General features: G+C 43.1%; 1 protein-coding gene across 7 annotated transcripts in view; it reads right to left on the minus strand.

The window, feature by feature from the left end:
• Positions 1–622: 622 nt before the first annotated feature.
• The window catches only part of LOC139409409 (cadherin 2, type 1, N-cadherin (neuronal)), a 53693-nt gene continuing 36421 nt past the window's right edge, over positions 623–17894 (minus strand). For 6 of the 7 annotated variants that reach the window (XM_071154531.1, XM_071154538.1, XM_071154537.1 and 3 more), the window contains 8 exons: positions 16088–16273; positions 15328–15581; positions 15052–15194; positions 12919–13152; positions 10536–10769; positions 9353–9492; positions 7571–7732; positions 638–2168 (listed from right to left, as the gene is read on the minus strand). In XM_071154531.1, coding sequence (XP_071010632.1) covers positions 1962–2168; positions 7571–7732; positions 9353–9492; positions 10536–10769; positions 12919–13152; positions 15052–15194; positions 15328–15581; positions 16088–16273 — 1560 coding nt within the window. In that variant the 3' untranslated portion in view covers positions 638–1961. Of the gene's footprint in view, positions 2169–7570; positions 7733–9352; positions 9493–10535; positions 10770–12918; positions 13153–15051; positions 15195–15327; positions 15582–16087; positions 16274–17894 lie in introns of all 7 variants that reach the window. The other variant, XM_071154532.1, reaches the window with a different exon arrangement.

The raw sequence follows: 17894 nt of genomic DNA on the forward strand, positions 1-17894 counted from the left end.
AGAGGGACGGCCAGGTCTTGGTAGATTTGCAGTGGTCTGATACTCCTTCCATTTCAATATTATTGCTTGCACAGTGCTCCTTGGGATGTTTAAAGCTTGGGAAATCTTTTTGTATCCAAATCCGGCTTTAAACTTCTTCACAACAGTATCTCGGACCTGCCTGGTGTGTTCCTTGTTCTTCATGATGCTCTCTGCGCTTTTAACGGACCTCTGAGACTATCACAGTGCAGGTGCATTTATACGGAGACTTGATTACACACAGGTGGATTGTATTTATCATCATTAGTCATTTAGGTCAACATTGGATCATTCAGAGATCCTCACTGAACTTCTGGAGAGAGTTTGCTGCACTGAAAGTAAAGGGGCTGAATAATTTTGCACGCCCAATTTTTCAGTTTTTGATTTGTTAAAAAAGTTTGAAATATCCAATAAATGTCGTTCCACTTCATGATTGTGTCGCACTTGTTGTTGATTCTTCACAAAAAAATACAGTTGTATATCTTTATGTTTGAAGCCTGAAATGTGGCAAAAGGTCGCAAAGTTCAAGGGGGCCGAATACTTTCGCAAGGCACTGTATGTGTGTGTGTGCATGTTTTTGTAAAGATTGTGAATCCTTCTTGTATAATGAAAAGATAAAAACATGCAAAAAACGTTTAATCTGTAATCCAAATGATACATATACAGGGTTCTGGATAGTAGCATTTGTTTCAGAGACCACGCTCCAAAAAGAACTACAGAAAATAAGATACAATCTGTACATATTTGTGTTTACAGTGAGTAGCCAATCAGAGATGAGAACCAGAAGAACAATAAGGCAGATGAATGGACAGAATCAACATATTCATCATCATCATCATCTTGGTTTAGTCAGTTTGGATCAATTCCTTTTTAAATTTGTCAATTCAGGATGTAAACTGAAATTTAAATTCCACATTATTCTCAAAGATAAATATTGTGGAAAACTGAATTGACTGAAAATGAAATGGAATTTATCCCAACTTTTGATCGACTCCACCGACCAAACCTCAGAGTATCAAAACAATATATTTGCTACAATATATAGGACTGGTGACTCGTTTTAGTTTGCAACCTGCTGCATAAGTTAGAATGTGAAAAAAAAGCTTAAAGCAAAACAAAGAAAAAGACGGAAACTATCTAGAGTCTTTTATCGTTTACTGTACATGTCTTCACTCAATGCTCTCGATCCAACAATGGGGAGTGTTCATCCTGTGTGTTTCCATGGCAATGATGATAGCATACACACTCAGTGAGGTGTAACCCAAACACACAAACTTTCACACACTACACACACACATGGTGAAGCGTGCGTTCCTCATTTTAAACATCCTCTCTCTTACAGCCTGAAATCAGAGAGTCAGGACCTTGAAAGTCATGATGAACAGAAAACTTAAATAGAATCAAACGAATGTACAAAAAGGCACGTTTTACCCCAGTGCTTCTGTACTGTGAGATTCAAGTGTAACTGAGCGTCTTTAGTATCGCTAACCGCTGAGTGAGAGCCCAGGCTCTCTCATTCACTGTTAACCACCAGTCAAAGTACCAACGGTCAGTTTCCTTCCAATGTTGTCCTCTGAGCATTGTGTCCCTAAGCATGTGGGCGAACACTCCGTTAGCCTCATTTAGCCTGTATACTAACAGGCTAAGTTAGCAGTCACCACACAAACAAACTCGAACTGTTAGCGACCCTTAGCATGTGGTCTAACACCCCACGCTATCCTTAATTATCCTCCATGCTAGCAGGCTAGGCTAGCAGTTGCCACACCAATGTACTCCATTTAGTTTCTGATCCTCTGTTCCAGTCCACCAAATTAAAAGTCTCTTCACAACCAGCACTCCTTCCATGGCAATGACTTAAAAAAGCCCCCCTCCCCGTTTACCCCCATCCCAACCACCAATCGCCCCTTCCCAGACCCCTCTCCGGCCCCAGCGGCGGGCTAGTCTTAGTCGTCCCCTCCTCCGTAGAGGTCTGCCAGCTTGCGGAAGCGCGGGCCCCAGTCACTGAGGTAGTCGTAGTCCTGGTCTCCGCCGGAGGAAGACGAGTGAAGGGAGCTGAGGGAGCCGGCGGTGGAGCCGCTGCCCTCATAGTCAAAAACCAGCAGGCTGTCGTAGGGGGGCGCCGTCGGGTCGTTATCAGCTGCCTTCAGACCCTGGGGAGGGGGAGAGGGGTGAGGATAGATGAGGGTTGAGAGAGAGAGAGAGACAAAATGAGAGGAGGGAGGAGATAGGTAAATAGAGAGAGAGTAAAGGAGAGATAGCATGACAGAGGGGGAGACAAATAGGGAAAAAGAGAAAGAGGTTGAGAGGTAAAGAGAGAGAACAAAGAAGAGACAGAAAGAGAGAAAAAGCAGGAAAAAAGTGGCGGAAGAGAATTAATGAGATTTAGGTAGTAGGAGAGCAAGGGAAGAGGAGAAGAAGGAGGGATTATGGAGGGAGGAGAGAAGAGAGGAAGGAGAGAAGAGAGGAGTATTTAGGTCAGGCTGGACAGATGCTGGGTAGTCTCTCTGAGGAGATTCAGCAGATTACACGCACGCACCCACACACCCGCACACGCGCCCTACTACACCACAACTGACAGAATTTATTTTGTCATAAAGTGTTATTATTGACTGACGTCTTGTCTCAGTGCTAAAACTAATAAAGCAAATCTGATAAGCTGAAGCTCTAGACATGTTTTGGGGATTTCTGCATGCCATACCCCCAACTGTCTCCTTCATTTGATTGATTTGAGGAGTGAGGCAGTGGAAGAAGCATCGGCATGTCATTTCTGCTAGATTAAGCTGTCTAGATCAGCTCGACATGTATGACAGCTCGCCTCATTATTCAGAGCTGTGTTTAGCAGAAATCTCTATCCTGCCTGCCTAACCTAGTGACATACACACACTCAGCGTAGGAAGAACAACGTCATCAATTGAAAGACATGTATAAACAGCTCGACAAGCATGAACCTCGTCTAGCTATAGACATAAACTCACATACAGTTGAAGTCGGAAGTTTACATACACCTTAGCCAAATACATTTAAACTCAGTTTTTGACAATTCCTGACATTTAATCCTAGTAACAATTGCCTGTCTTAGGCCAGTTAGGATCACCACTTTATTTTAAGAATGTGAAATACGAATAATGTGAAATACACTCAATTAGTATTTGATAGCATTGCCTTTAAATTGTTTAACTTGGGTCAAACGTTTCGGGTAGCCTTCCACAAGCTTCTCACAATAAGTTGGTTGAATTTTGGCCCATTCCTCCTGACAGAGCTGGTGTAACTGAGTCAGGTTTGTAGGCCTCCTTGCTCGCACACACTTTTTCCAGTTCTGCCCACACATTTTCTATGGGATTGAGGTCAGCGCTCTGTGATGGCCACTCCAATACCTTGACTTTGTTGTCCTTAAACCATTTGCCACAACTGGAAGTATGCTTGGGGTCATTGTCCATTTGGAAGACCCATTTGTGACCAAGCTTTAACTTGACTTGATGTCTTGAGATGTTGCTTCAATATATCCACATACTTTTCCTCCCTCATGATGCCATCTATTTTGTCAAGTGCACCAGTCCCTCCTGCAGCAAAGCACCCCCACAACATGATGCTACTACCCACGTGCATCACGGTTGGGATGGTGTTCTTCAGCTTGCAAGCATCCCCCTTTTTCCTCCAAACATAACGATGGTCATTATGGCCAAACAGGTCTATTTTTGTTTCATCAGACCAGAGGACATTTCTCCAAAAAGTACAATATTTTTCCCCATGTGCAGTTGTAAACTATAATCCAGATTTTTTTTATGGCGGTTTTGGAGCAGTGGCTTCTTCCTTGCTGAGCGGCCTTTCAGGTTATGTTGATATAGGACTCGTTTTACTGTGGATATAGAAAATGTGTACCTGTTCCTCCAGCATCTTCACAAGGTCCTTTGCTGTTGTTCTGGGATTGATTTGCACTTGTCGCACCAAAGTACGTTCATCTCTAGGCGACAGAATGCGTCTCCTTCCTGAGCGGTATGACGGCTGTGTGGTCACATGGTGTTTATACTTGCATACTATTGTTTGTACAGATGAACGTGGTACTTTCAGGCATTTGGAAATTTCTCCCAAGGATGAACCAGACTTGTGGAGGTCTACAATTTTGTTTCTTGGTTGATTTCTTTTGATTTTCCCATGATGTCAAGCAAAGAGGCTTGAAGAGTTTGAAGGTAGGCCTTGAAATACATCCACAGGGACACCTCCAATTGACTCAAATTATGTCAATTAGCCTATCAGAAGCTTCTAAAGCCATGACATCATTTTCTGGAATTTTCCAAGCTGTTTAAAGGCACAGTCAACTTAGTGTATGTAAACTTCTGACCCACTGGAATTGTGATACAGTGAAATAGAAGGGAATTATAATCTGTCTGTAAACAATTGTTGGAAAAAGTACTTGTGTCATGCACAAAGTAGATGTCCTAACCGACTTGCCAAAACTATAGTTTGTTAAAAATAAATTTGTGGAGTGGTTGAAAAATGAGTTTTAATGACTCCAACCTAAGTGTATGTAAACTTACGACTTCAACTGTAAGGATTCAGACCCTTTACTCAGTACTTTGTTGAAGCACCTTTGGCAGCGATTACAGTCTTCTTGGGTATGACGCTGCAAGCTTGACACACCTGTATTTGGGGAGTTTCTCCCATTGTTCTCTGCAGATCCTCTCAAGCTCTGTCAGGTTGGATGGGGAGCGATGCTGCACAGCTATTTTAAGGTCTTTTCAGATATGTTGGATCAGGTTCAAGTCTGGGCTCTGGTATGGCCCCTCAAGGACATTCAGAGACTTTTCCCAAAGACACTCTTGTTGTGTCTTGGCTGTGTGCTTAGGGTCGTTGTCCAGTTGGAAGGTAAACCTTTGCCCCAGTCTGAGGTACTGAGAGCTCTGGAGCAGGATTTTATCAAGGATCTCTCTGTACTTTGTTCCGTTCATCTTTCCCTCAATCCTGACTAGTCTCCCAGTCCCTGCCTCTGAAAAACATCCCCACAGCATGATAGGGCCACCACCATGCTTCACTGTAGGGATGGTATTGGGCAGGTGATGAGCAGTGCCTGGTTTCTTCCAGATGTGACGCTTGGCATTCCAGCCAAAGAGTTCAATCTTGGTTTAATTAGACCAGGGAATCTTGTTTCACATGGTCTGAGAGTTCTTTCGGGGCCTTTTGGCAAACTCCAAATTGGGCTGTCACGTGCCTTTTACTGAGGAGTGGCTTCCGTCTGGCCACTCTATCATAAAGGCCTGATTGGTGGAGTGGTGCAGAGATGGTTGTCCTTCTGGAAGGTTCTCCCATCTCCAGAAGAACTCTGGAGCTCTGTCACAGTGACCATGGGGTTCTTGGTCACCTCCCTGACCTAGGCCCTTCTCCCCTGATTGCTCAGTTTGGCCGTGCGGCCAGCTCTGTGAAGAGTTTTGGTGGTTCCAAACTTCTTCCATTTACGAATGATGGAGGCCACGGTGTTCTTGGGGACCTTCTATGCCGCAGAAATGTTTTTGTACCCCTTCCCAGATCTGTGCCTTAACACAATCATGTCTCGGAGCTCTACGGACAATTCCTTCGACCTCATGGCTTGGTTTTTGCTCTGACTTGCACTTTCAACTGAGGGATCTTATATAGACAGGTGTGTGCCTTTCCAAATCATGTCCAATCAATTACATTTACCACAAGTGGACTACAATCAAGTTGCAGAAACATCTCAAGGATGGTCAAACAAAAGAGGATGCACCTGAGCTCAATTTTGATTCTCATAGCAAAGAGTCTGAATATAATTTAATCAATTTCAGAATAAGGCTGTAACGTAATAAAATGTGGAAAAAATCAAGGGGTCTGAATACTTTCCGAATGCACTGTATTACTCGCTAATGTTTGGTTCCTGGACAATAAAGTAGACAAGCTTAGGGCGAGGCGAACATCTCCGTCCAGAGATAATCAGGAAACATATTCTGTTTCAAGGATTCATACCTCTCTCCGGATATACTGTCCCCGTCCATACAACCAGCTGGGTTCTCAGTACATCGCACAGACAGGAATAAAGAGCTCTCCCGGGAAAAAGAAAGGTGGAGGTTTCATGATTAACTACTCATGGTGCGATCATGGTAACGTACAGGAATTCAAGTCCGGCATACACATATTTAGCAGATGTTATTGCGGGTGTAGCTAAATGCTTGTGTTCCTATCTCTGAAATACTAGTCAGGATCGAGGGAAAGATGAACAGAGCAAAGTACAGAAACATCCTTGATGAAAACCTGCTCCAGTGCGCTCAGGACCTCAGACTTCAGCACACAGCCAAAACAATTCAGGAGTGGCTTCGGGAAAAGTCTCTGAATGTCCTTGAGTGGCCCACCCAGATCCCGGACTTGAACCAGATCAAACATCTCTGGAGAGACCTTAAAATAGCTGTGCAGCAACACTCCCCATCCTACCTGACAGAACTTGAGAGGATCTGTGGGGAAGAATTGGGAGAAACTCCTCAAATACAGGTGTGCCAAGCTTGTAGCATCACACCCAAGAAGACTCGAGTCTGTAATCGCTGTCAAAGGTACTTCAACAAAGTACTGATTAAAGGGTCTGAATAGTTATGTAAATGTTAAATTTCAGTTTGTTTTGCAAAAATGTTTTTGCTTCGTCAATATGGGGTTTTGTGTGTCGATTGATGAGGAGAAAAACACAATTTTAATCCATTTTAGAATAAGGCTGTAACGTAACAAAATGTGGGAAAGGTAAAGGGGTCTGAATACTTACACTACAGACATACCCCAGCAGACATGCCACTATGAGTTTCTTCACTGTACCCAGACTAAAAACAGATTTAATGCATCGCATTTAGGTAGAGCCATGTCATTATGGGATGCTCTGCCACAAGAGGTTACTCAGGCAAAAAGCAAGTTTAGCTTTGAAAAACAGATTTTAAAAAACATTGTATCACAGCACCTCTCATCTTTTTAAATATCTACTTTAACTGTACTGTATATAATAATAAGAATATGTATATACAATATGATAGTGTCTAAATAGTATTTTTTATGTCTCTTGGTGACATTCCAATATATAACTTTTTATTTTATTTTGAATTTAATGTAATAGCTCATGTTCTTGTGTATAGCTGTTCTGTACTTTGTCATGTATGTGTATGTTTCATGTGGACCCCAGGAAGAGCAGCTAAACAAAACCTTAAATTAGCCAGCAGGCCTGCCCATGTCTGTACCACGCTAATCTGCACTGTTAGAAAAGCTAATTAAAAATTACACATAGAGACAGGGATGCTCCCTCTCTTTCTGTGTCACACAGTGAGTCACATACACACAAGCATAAACACAATCTCATACACATAGTTTCACACACACAGTTTCACACAATGACACACATGCAAGCATGCACAATAATGATCACACACACACACACACACACACACACACACACACACACACACACACACACACACACACACACACACACACACACACACACACACACACACACACACACACACACACACACCACCCACTCCCCCAACAGAAAAAACACACACTCTGTAACTACCTCATGGATGAAGTCTCCTATATCTCCTGGGTGTGGTGCAGCAGAGCGGAGGGGGTACAGGTGGTCCTGGTGGAGGGGTCTCTCGTCCATACGCCTGATTCCCACCTTTACCATCTCTGGCTCCAACGCGTCGGGCTGCTGCAGCTGGCTCAGGTCATAGTCCTGGAGAGGGGGGGATAGAGACATGTGGGGAAAATAGAGAGAGAGGGTTGAGGGAGGGAGGGAGGAGAGAGGGATAGAGAGGAAGAGTAGTTCAAGGTGGGTACTACACATGTGGAGATCATCCGTTCCCCTACCATGTGTCTCACAAAGAAATGGTGGTTTTAACCAGAGTGAGTGAGACAGAGAGAGCGAGAGAGAGAGAGAGAGAGAGAGAGAGAGAGAGAGAGAGAGAGAGAGAGAGAGAGAGAGAGAGAGAGAGAGAGAGAGAGAGAGAGAGAGAGAGAGAGAGAGAGAGAGAGAGAGAGATAGAAGATTAAGAGATATGTCCTCTGATCCTTTCTACTTTTGAATGGAGTGTCTGATTCATTGATGAATCATCCGGAAACACATGATGAAACATCAATCTCCAGGGGAAATGGACTAAATGACCCTTTTCAGGGACAATAAAACCTGGTCATGTAACCACCTTGGACATTGTTCACTGCAATAGCTAACCACTGAAACGATTTCAGGGGAGAGCTGTGAATGCCACAATAACATGAAGGACAGAGAGAACAGGAGAGGAGGAGAGGAAATGGCGGGATAAATACAGATGGGTTTGTCCCTGGCCTTGGTTATATTGTTATTTTCCAGACAGAGGAGAAGAGGACCAGGCTGAGTCCCCAATGGCATTCATTTATTCTGCACTACCTTTGATCAGTGCCCAATGCTCTAAAAAGTAGTGCATTGTATATGGAATAGGGTACCATTTGGGATGTAGCCACAGCCATCTCTACAGCCAGCCAAGGAGCCATTGTAACTGGAGAAAAATAGCTGGGCTTTGTCACTGCTTGCCATGCTCAATCTTTGATACCAGGATGGTAGGTTAGGTTCACAAAAATCGGATGAAATTATATTACCACTTCAAAACGTAACATGTGCAGTGAGGGTGTGTGTTTTTCATTTGAGAGGCTGTTCTGTAACTGTATGCCTGGCTGTCTTTGTGTCAGAGAGGCCAAATGTCATCCTAATACGTTTATAGTGCACTACTTTTGACCAGAACCCATAGGGATGCAACCTCTGCAACTGGCCTCAGTGTAGCACCAGAGAGCCAGACCGCGTGACTGCTCCTGTAGCTGTCCCCGGCCTAGCCATGCCCCATAACCCCTCCCTACTCGGAGTTCCAGACAGACAATACTAATCCATCCCACAGCAGGGGGGGTGATCAGGGGGAACTAGCCAATCCACTCTCCAACAGTTCATTTCCCAGCACTGCCGATTCCCCAATGCAACAGCGGGAGGGAGGGGAGTACCATCCACCGCAGTGAAAGATGGCCTCTCGCCCTAACCCCTACCTCCCATGCCATCACCATGGCGATAAATGTATATCACCCCCTCTCAGAGCTCAATTAATATCCAATGACTGGTTGGTTTGGTCCTACAACTGCCATTGTTACAGTCCCTCAGTGTGTGTGTATCTGTGTGTCTGTGTGGCTATGCTACCACTATGCTAATTCTAGCGGCGTGATTAGTGTGCGTGCGTGTGGTCATACATGTGTGTGTGTACCTGGTACTCCTGTGTATGTGTGTGTGTCTGTTCATCAGTGTGTGCGTCCATCTGTGTTTGTGTGCTTACTCTACCTGGTCCTCCTCTCCTCCTCCCTCTTCGTCGTACTTCAGTATGTTGTCTCTGACATCGTCCTCTGGGTCGATCAGCAGCTGCTTAGCCTGACGTTCCTTATCCCTCCTCTTCATCCACATCACAAAGAACAACACCATCACTACACACACAGAGAGAGAGAGAGAGAGAGAGAGAGAGAGAGAGAGAGAGAGAGAGAAGAACGAGGGGGAAGGAGGTAGGGGCAGGGTAGAAGAAAATAGAAAGAAGGTAAGAATGAATACCTATAAACAGACAATATGCAGCTTTAGTTTTAATTCAACCATATTTCTCTGCCATGTAAAGAGAATCAGGAGAGGAGTTTTAAAGCTTGACGGGAGCTTGATCAGTTTGCCTGGTTTGATCCACATAATCTGGGCGGATTTTCAGAGATTGACTGAGAGGAGGGGGTGGGGAGGCTGGTGGTAGGTGGGCGAGGCTGGGAGAGACTGGTGGAGACTGGTGGAGGGCTGTCAAGAGGCTGTCGTGAGGAGGGTTCTATGCAGTGGGGGAGGGGTACTTATCTCCTAAAGGGGGAGCTTACGTTTGGGGAAGGCAGATTTAAGGATAGCTTTTAATGTAGCTACTGTAATCTACTGTAGCTGCTGTCTGGGAGGAGCAGCGAGGATGCCAAACGTTTACAGTACCAGTCAAAAGTTTGGACACACCAACTCATTCCAGGGTTTTTCTTTATTTTTTACTATTTTCTACATTGTAAACAATAGTGAACACATCAAAACTATGAAAAAACACATATGTAATCATGTAGAAACCAAAAAAGTGTTAAACAAATTAAAATATATTTAATATTTGAGATTCTTCAAAGTAGTAACCCTTTGCCTTGATGACAACTTGGCACACTCTTGGCATTCTCTCAACTAACTTCATGAGGTAGTCACCTGGAATACTTTTCCAACAGTCTTGAAAGAGTTTCCACATATGCTGAAAATATATTTTGATTTGTTTTACACTTTTTTGGTTACTACATGATATGTGTGTTATTTCATAGTTTTGATGTCTTCACTATTATTCTACAATGTAGAAAATAGTACAAATAAAGAAAAACCCTGGAATGAGTAGGTGTGTCCAAACTTTTGACTGGTACTGTACATATATGATGTTCTGTAGCTATAAGATGTGTGTGTGCCTGCATACAAACTGACTGACCTAGCATTATGATGATACAGATGAGGATGGCGATGATGGCTCCAGTGCCCAGGCCTGCTGCGATGATGCGTTCCATGTCCACACAATCTCCATGGTGATCACACTGACACACCTTGACCCTCAGGTAGGATGTATTGGACATGGGCAGGTTGCCTGAGTCTGTGATGATGATTGGAACCTCGTAGATACCACTCTCCAGAAAACCTATCCGCAGCCTGATCTGAGCATATTCACCTGGGATTGAGAGAGAGAGAGAGAGTTAGGCAGGGAGGGGGAGTAAGAGAGAGAGAGAGAGTTAGGAAGGGAGTGGGAGTAAGAGAGAGAGAGAGAGTTATGGAGGGAGGGAAGGAGGGAGGGGGAGTAAGAGAGAGAGAGTTTTACCCCTGAAGAAGTCTAGAAGTCAGGAGTCTAGAAGTCAGGTTACCTCTAGAAGTCAGGACTAGAAGTCTAGAAGTCAGGAGAGTCAGGTTAACTAAAGAGACAGGATACCACAGGGAATACCACTAGAAGGAAAAAAATAGAGACAGAGAGAGAAGTCAGGTTACCACTAGAAGTCTAGAAGTCAGGTTACCACAAGACGTCTAGAAGTCAGGTTACCTCTAGAAGTCAGGTCACCTCTAGAAGTCAGTTTACCCCTGGAAGTCTAGAAGTCAGGTTACCACAAGACGTCTAGAAGTCAGGTTACCACTAGAAGTCTAGAAGTCAGGTTACCTCTAGAAGTCAGGTTACCACTAGAAGTCTAGAAGTCAGGTTACCTCTAGAAGTCAGGTTACCACTAGAAGTCAGGTTACCACTAGAAGTCAGGTTACCACTAGAAGTCAGGTTACCACTAGAAGTCTAAAAGTCAGGTTACCACAAGAAGTCTAGAAGTCAGGTTACCTCTAGAAGTCAGGTTACCACTAGAAGTCTAGAAGTCAGGTTACCACTAGAAGTCAGGTTACCACTAGAAGTCAAGAAGTCAGGTTACCTCTAGAAGTCAGGTTACCACTAGAAGTCAGGTTACCTCTAGAAGTCAGGTTACCACTAGAAGTCAGGTTACCACTAGAAGTCAGGTTACCACTAGAAGTCTAGAAGTCAGGTTACCACTAGAAGTCTAGAAGTCAGGTTACCACTAGAAGTCTAGAAGTCAGGTTACCACTAGAAGTCTAGAAGTCAGGTTACCTCTAGAAGTCAGGTCACCTCTAGAAGTCAGGTTACCACTGGAAGTCTAGAAGTCAGGTTACCACAAGACGTCTAGAAGTCAGGTTACCACTAGAAGTCTAGAAGTCAGGTTACCACTAGAAGTCTAGAAGTCAGGATACCTCTAGAAGTTAGGTTACCACTAGAAGTCAGGTTACCACAAGAAGTCAGGTTATCAAAAAAAGTCTAGAAGTCAGGTTACCCCTGGAAGTCTAGAAGTTAGGTTACCACAAGACGTCTAGAAGTCAGGTTACCACTAGAAGTCTAGAAGTCAGGTTACCTCTAGAAGTCAGGTTACCACTAGAAGTCTAGAAGTCAGGTTACCACTAGAAGTCTAGAAGGCAGGTTACCACTAGTAGTCTAGAACTCAGGTTACCTCTAGAAGTTAGGTTACCACTAGAAGTCAGGTTACCACAAGAAGTCAGGTTACCAAAAGAAGTCTAGAAGTCAGGTTACCTCTAGAAGTCAGGTTACCTCTAGAAGTCAGGTTACCTCTAGAAGTCAGGTTACCACTAGAAGTCAGGTTACCACTAGAAGTCAGGTTACCTCTAGAAGTCAGGTTACCACTAGAAGTGTAGAAGTCAGGTTACCACTAGAAGTCTAGAAGTCAGGTTACCACTAGAAGTCAGGTTACCACTAGAAGTCAGGTTGGCTGGATGTCCTTTGGGTGGTGGACCATTCTTGATACACATGGGCGTGAAAAACCCAGCATCGTTCCAGTTCTTGACACGCTCAAACCGGTGCGCCTGGCACAACTTCCATACCCTGTTCAAAGGCATTAAATATTTTGTTTTGCCCATTCACCCTCTTAATGGCATACTTTCACAAGCCATGTCTCAATTGTCTCAAGGCTTAGAAATACTTCTTTAACCTGTCTCCTCCCCTTCATCTACATTGATTGAAGTGGATTTAAGAAGTGACATCAATAAGGGATCATAGCTTTCAACTGGATTCACCTGGTCAGTCTTTGTCATGGAAAGAGCAGGTGTTCCTAACGTTTTGTACACTCAGCTTAAGTGTTTACTTTGGCAATGTAAGTGTTTTACTTTCCATGTCAATTAAGACTTTACATGTCAGTATATTGAATTGAATTGAGAGAGAGTAATATAGGGAAGGTGAGAGAAAGAAAGAGAGGGCAATAGAGAAATGTAGTGACAGGGAGTGGAAGAAAGACAGGAAAGATAAAACACAGACACACACTAACCATTGAGGCGTGTGAGGGTCCAGTTTCGTCGTGCGTCTGCCGGCCGGTTGGCCAGTTCGAAGGCAAAGGGGCCGGCGTTAGGGGTCAGATCTGGGTCGCTGGCGGTGATGTTGATGGCGTTGGGCTCAGGCTTCTCACACATCTCCACTTCCGGAGGGAAGACATGAGGAGCATTGTCGTTTATGTCTAAAAGGTACATCTGTAACGTACCCGTACCACTGGCAGGGGGGATGCCTGAGAGAGAGGATGGAGGGATAGAGGAGAGAGAGAAGGAGAGACCAGTGAGATAAGCAAAGAGGAGAAAAAGGCCCCTTAGATAGGAAGGAATATTACAAAAAATGACAAAAAGGCAACCTGTTTGGTGCAACATAGATACTGTACTGAACTATTTATATGTTGAGAGGAGATACCAGGGGTTGGAACCGGAATGTAATTTTTCAAGGAATAGAAACCGACCTCGGAACGAAAGTGATCCATACTGTTCCGGAACAGAACTGTTATTTTAAATGCATGGGAACTTGCTTATAATGTTATTTTACGTTCCAGCCATCTAGTACAACAACAAAACCAACTAAGCGCCTAGGCAAAACCCTCACTCAAAAACGTATTCCAGTGTCTGCCTGCAAGCAAAAAATCTTTGCCTGTGCATGTTTAGGCTACCTTCCCCTCCCCCCTCTGAAGCATAGCCGACTGACTGTACTAACGTTACATTAATGCTTGATTCAGGAGATAGTGAGGCCGATTTTTTATTAGCTATAGAATAATGGATTCACTTTTTCAATGCTAGTTAAGGATACAACAGGCCTAGTTATCATGTTTCACATTGGATTTATTAACTACAAAAAGGTAAGATGTGTTTTTAATTCTGATACCACTCTGCACACTCAAGCTTGTTAGCTATCTCAAGCTATGTCAAAGGACATTCAAAGTTCCTCCATAGAAGCCACTCCTCCTCGGTATAATTCTGTGGACCTAATTCATATAATGTCATAACAAGATGTCCAGCGTTTCAAGTCTCCTCCTCAACCCTCTCTAGCTCTCTCTCCACCTGCACATTTTCAGTCGTATCTTGTCTGTCCATCACGCACGTAAACAACTAGCTTGTCTGCTCTAACAGCACTGATTGGTGAAGTCCTTTAATGAGCTAAATGTAAAAACATTTGGTTTCACAGGTTAAAAAAGGAAAAGAAAGGAACAATATGTTTTTTGGGTTCGAACCGGTTCAGAACTTTATTTTGCTGGTCTGAACAGTGGAACGAAAAACAAACAAAAATAGTGGGTCTGTTCAGAACGAAACGATTGGAAAATTTTGGTTTCAACCACTGCCAGAAACACAGCGTAATAAGAATCTCAAAGGCACATTACAGCATTCAAAACAAACAGGAATCATGCTGTCATACATAATATTACGCCACACCCAAAACCATTTTTCAACAACCAAACTTCTCAAAACAACACCCCATCAACAGCTACATCTGACCTCTTCTAAATAAGAGATGCAATGAGAGAAACATGTGATTCAACACACTAGGAGAGTGAGTAAGGGAATGAGGAAGAGAGAGATCAGTATGTTAGGGAGGCAGTCTGAGGCACACATCTGCGTGTGTGCGTGTGTGTGTGAGTGTGCGCGTGCGTGCGTACATGTGTGTGAGCAGGAGGATGTGCGTGTGTATTTGGCAAAAGCACAATGAAGAGCTCAGTCAGAATAAAGCTAAAACACAGCAAGGGCTCTGTGGTGTGTGTATGTGTGTGTGTGTGCATGTGACCAGGAGAGAGTGTTTTTGGAGAATGTGTATTAGAGCACTAGTTTGTATGCTCATCCTATACATATAATTTTCAGAAGTAGTCCTGCCATTGTCATATGAGATTGTCTTAGAATTTTGGGGGGATTTTGGCAACAACATATTTTTATTATTGTGCCAAGAAAGTGATTCAGACTGAATGGATTGTAATTGAATTTAATGAATGTGAATAGTAAGATTGAGTCCCATCCCCCATCCTCCCAGATTAAACACAACTATAAACACAGGAAGCTCTAAAAACAGTATAGGCGTACACACACACACACACACACACACACACACACACACACACACACACACACACACACACACACACACACACACAACTCACCATTGTCAGAGGCCATGAAGGTGATGTTGTAGAGGTTATTCTTCACGTAGGGAGACTCTCTGTCCAGCACAGCGATGGTGGAGATCCGCCCATTTACAGGGTCTATCTCCAACCAATTAGCAGGGTCAAACAGCTTTGAATACCTGGAGATCAACCAAAAGGACGAGAGAACACAATTACAATAGGAAGTAACATGACACTCTAATACCTTTGAAACGTACACATTCAACACATATAAAACATATACTCCCCCCCCCCCCTCTCTCCTCTCCGTACCGTATGTTCTGAAGCATGTATCTGTCAGGGTCCTGTGCTGTGAAGGTGGTGAGTAGCGAGCCGGCTGGTAGCCCCTCCTCCAGTTTGATGGCTTTAGGGTTGGGGGAGAACTCTGGGCTCTCGTTGACATCTGCAATGCGTACAGACACGGTAGCGGTGGACTGACGGGGCAGGTGGATACCACGGGCCAGGGCAACCTCATTCTCAGCCAGCACCGTCAACACAAAGGAACGACTGACCTCATAGTCTATGGGCTGGAGATGGAGAGACACGTAAACACGCAAATACTCACCAGTTTGCCACGCTCATATATACAGACATACAGTTTGTTGGCCAGATAGACATACGTTAGCCGCAGTGGAGGCTGCTGATGGGAGGATGGCTCATAATAATGGCTGGAACAGAGCAAAATAAATGGCATCAAACACATTTTTTGTAATAAAAATAAATGAATAATTAACCTTTATTTAACATTGAAACCATGTGTTTGATGTATTTGATACCATTCCACTCATTCCGCTCCAGCCATTACCACGAGCCCTTCCTCCCCAATTAAGGTTCCACCAAGCTCCTGTGATTAGCCGTTATAATGTGTGTGTTTATCTGTGTGTTGTTTGCATGTGCAGCATCTGTGTCTGTGTGTACATAAATATACAGAGAGGTACATGTTGTGTGCATAGCCCGTGCACAATATATGTGATGTGTGTATCTGTGTGCTGTATGTACAGTCTGTACTGTATGTATGTGTGCTGTGTCCTACCTTGACCACAGTGACCAATCCCTCGTTGGTGGTGGGGTCAGTGGGGATGGAGAAGCGTCCAGTGGGGTCTCCAGCGGTGATCCTGTACACAGTCCTCCAGGCTGCAGTATGGGGCTGGTCCTTGTCTGTCACTGTCAGGTTAGCTACGATCACATTCACACGGTTCTCATGCACATCTCCATAAAACTACAGAGGGAGGGGCAGGGAGAGAGTGATGAGGGAGTGAGAGATGAAAAATGTATCAGTCTTTACATGGCGAAAAGACAAGGAATATAACATATACAGTACGTGTACAGGAAACTCACTCTACATCCTTAGATGAAGTTGCGTGGAAAAAGGAATGGGGTTGTGAAATCATTTTCTGTCATGGACAAAGGAACTCAAAGGGTGTGATGATATTAATTAACAAATATTTCGATATGAATGTGCAAATAATCAGGAATGATTCGCAAGGAAGGTGGATCCTTTTAAATATGAAAGTGGATGAAAAAGAGATTTGGCTCATTAATCTATATGGTCCAAATCAGGATGATCCACACTTCTTCGAAAACATTTATACCAATTTATTGAACTTACAGGCAACAAATGATCTAATCATTATGGTAGGAGACTATAACACAGTGTTAAGTACCTCAATGGACCGTAAAGGTAATCTACAAACTATCATCACCGTGCCCTTAAGGAAATTAAAAATATTATGGACACATTAGAAATATTGGATATTTGGAGACTAAAAAAACCCAACCTAGTGAGATATACATGGAGGAGACTTAATCAAGCTAGTCGTCTTGACTACTTTCTTATCTCTTTCTCTCTTGCATCAAAGGTTCAAAAAGTTTTAATAGGAGACAGAATGTGATCGGATCATCATCTAATTGGCATTCACATAACTCATAGATTTTCCATGTGGACGGGGATATTGGAAATTTAATCAAAGTTTACTGGAGGACAACTTATTTTTAAGACAAAACAATTTATAACTGAATTTTTCCAGTATAATATAGGTTCAGCAAATCGCCGTATTGTTTGGAAGACCTTTAAATGTAACTTCAGGGGTCATTCAATTCAATATTCATCAATAATAAAAAAGCAATTTTGGCTAAAGAAACAAAACTAACAAGGGAAATCCATGAACTAATAGTACAGGTAGATAGCAATAAAAACAATACTAAAATATAAAGACCCAGTCTATCTAAAAATGTATAGCAACCCCAGGTGTAAAATAGTAAATAACGGCTACTTCTCAGAGAGTTTTGAATTGTCAAGAGGAGTTAAACAAGGGTGTCCGCTGTCACCATATCTATTCATTATGGCCATCGAAATGCTAGCTATTAAAATCAGATCCAATGACAACATTAGAGGATTAGAAATCCAAGGCTTAAAAACAAAGGTGTCCATGTATGCCGGTGAGTCAAGTTTTATGTTAAGTCCGCAAGCTAGAACCCTGCAATGTCTCATTAAAGATCTAGATAACTTTTCTTTACTCTCTGGACTAGAACCTAATTATGATAAGTGTACAATGTTACGTATTGGATCCTTAAAAAATACAACTTTTACATTACCCTGCAGCTTACCTATAAAATGGGCTGATGGTGAAGTAGACATAGAAAATATATAAATAAGCTCTCCACAATGAATTTCAATAGAAAACTTATAAAAAATAGACAAGATCCTGCAACCATGCCCTGATTAACTCCTTAGTCATATCTCAGTTTACTCACTTACTTATGGCGCTGCCTACTCCTGATGGTTCGTTTTTCAAATCATATTAGCAAAATATATTTTGCTTTATCTGGGACGCTAAACC

Source organism: Oncorhynchus clarkii, chromosome 5 (genome assembly GCF_045791955.1).
Source record: "Oncorhynchus clarkii lewisi isolate Uvic-CL-2024 chromosome 5, UVic_Ocla_1.0, whole genome shotgun sequence".
Lineage (NCBI taxonomy): Eukaryota > Metazoa > Chordata > Actinopteri > Salmoniformes > Salmonidae > Oncorhynchus > Oncorhynchus clarkii.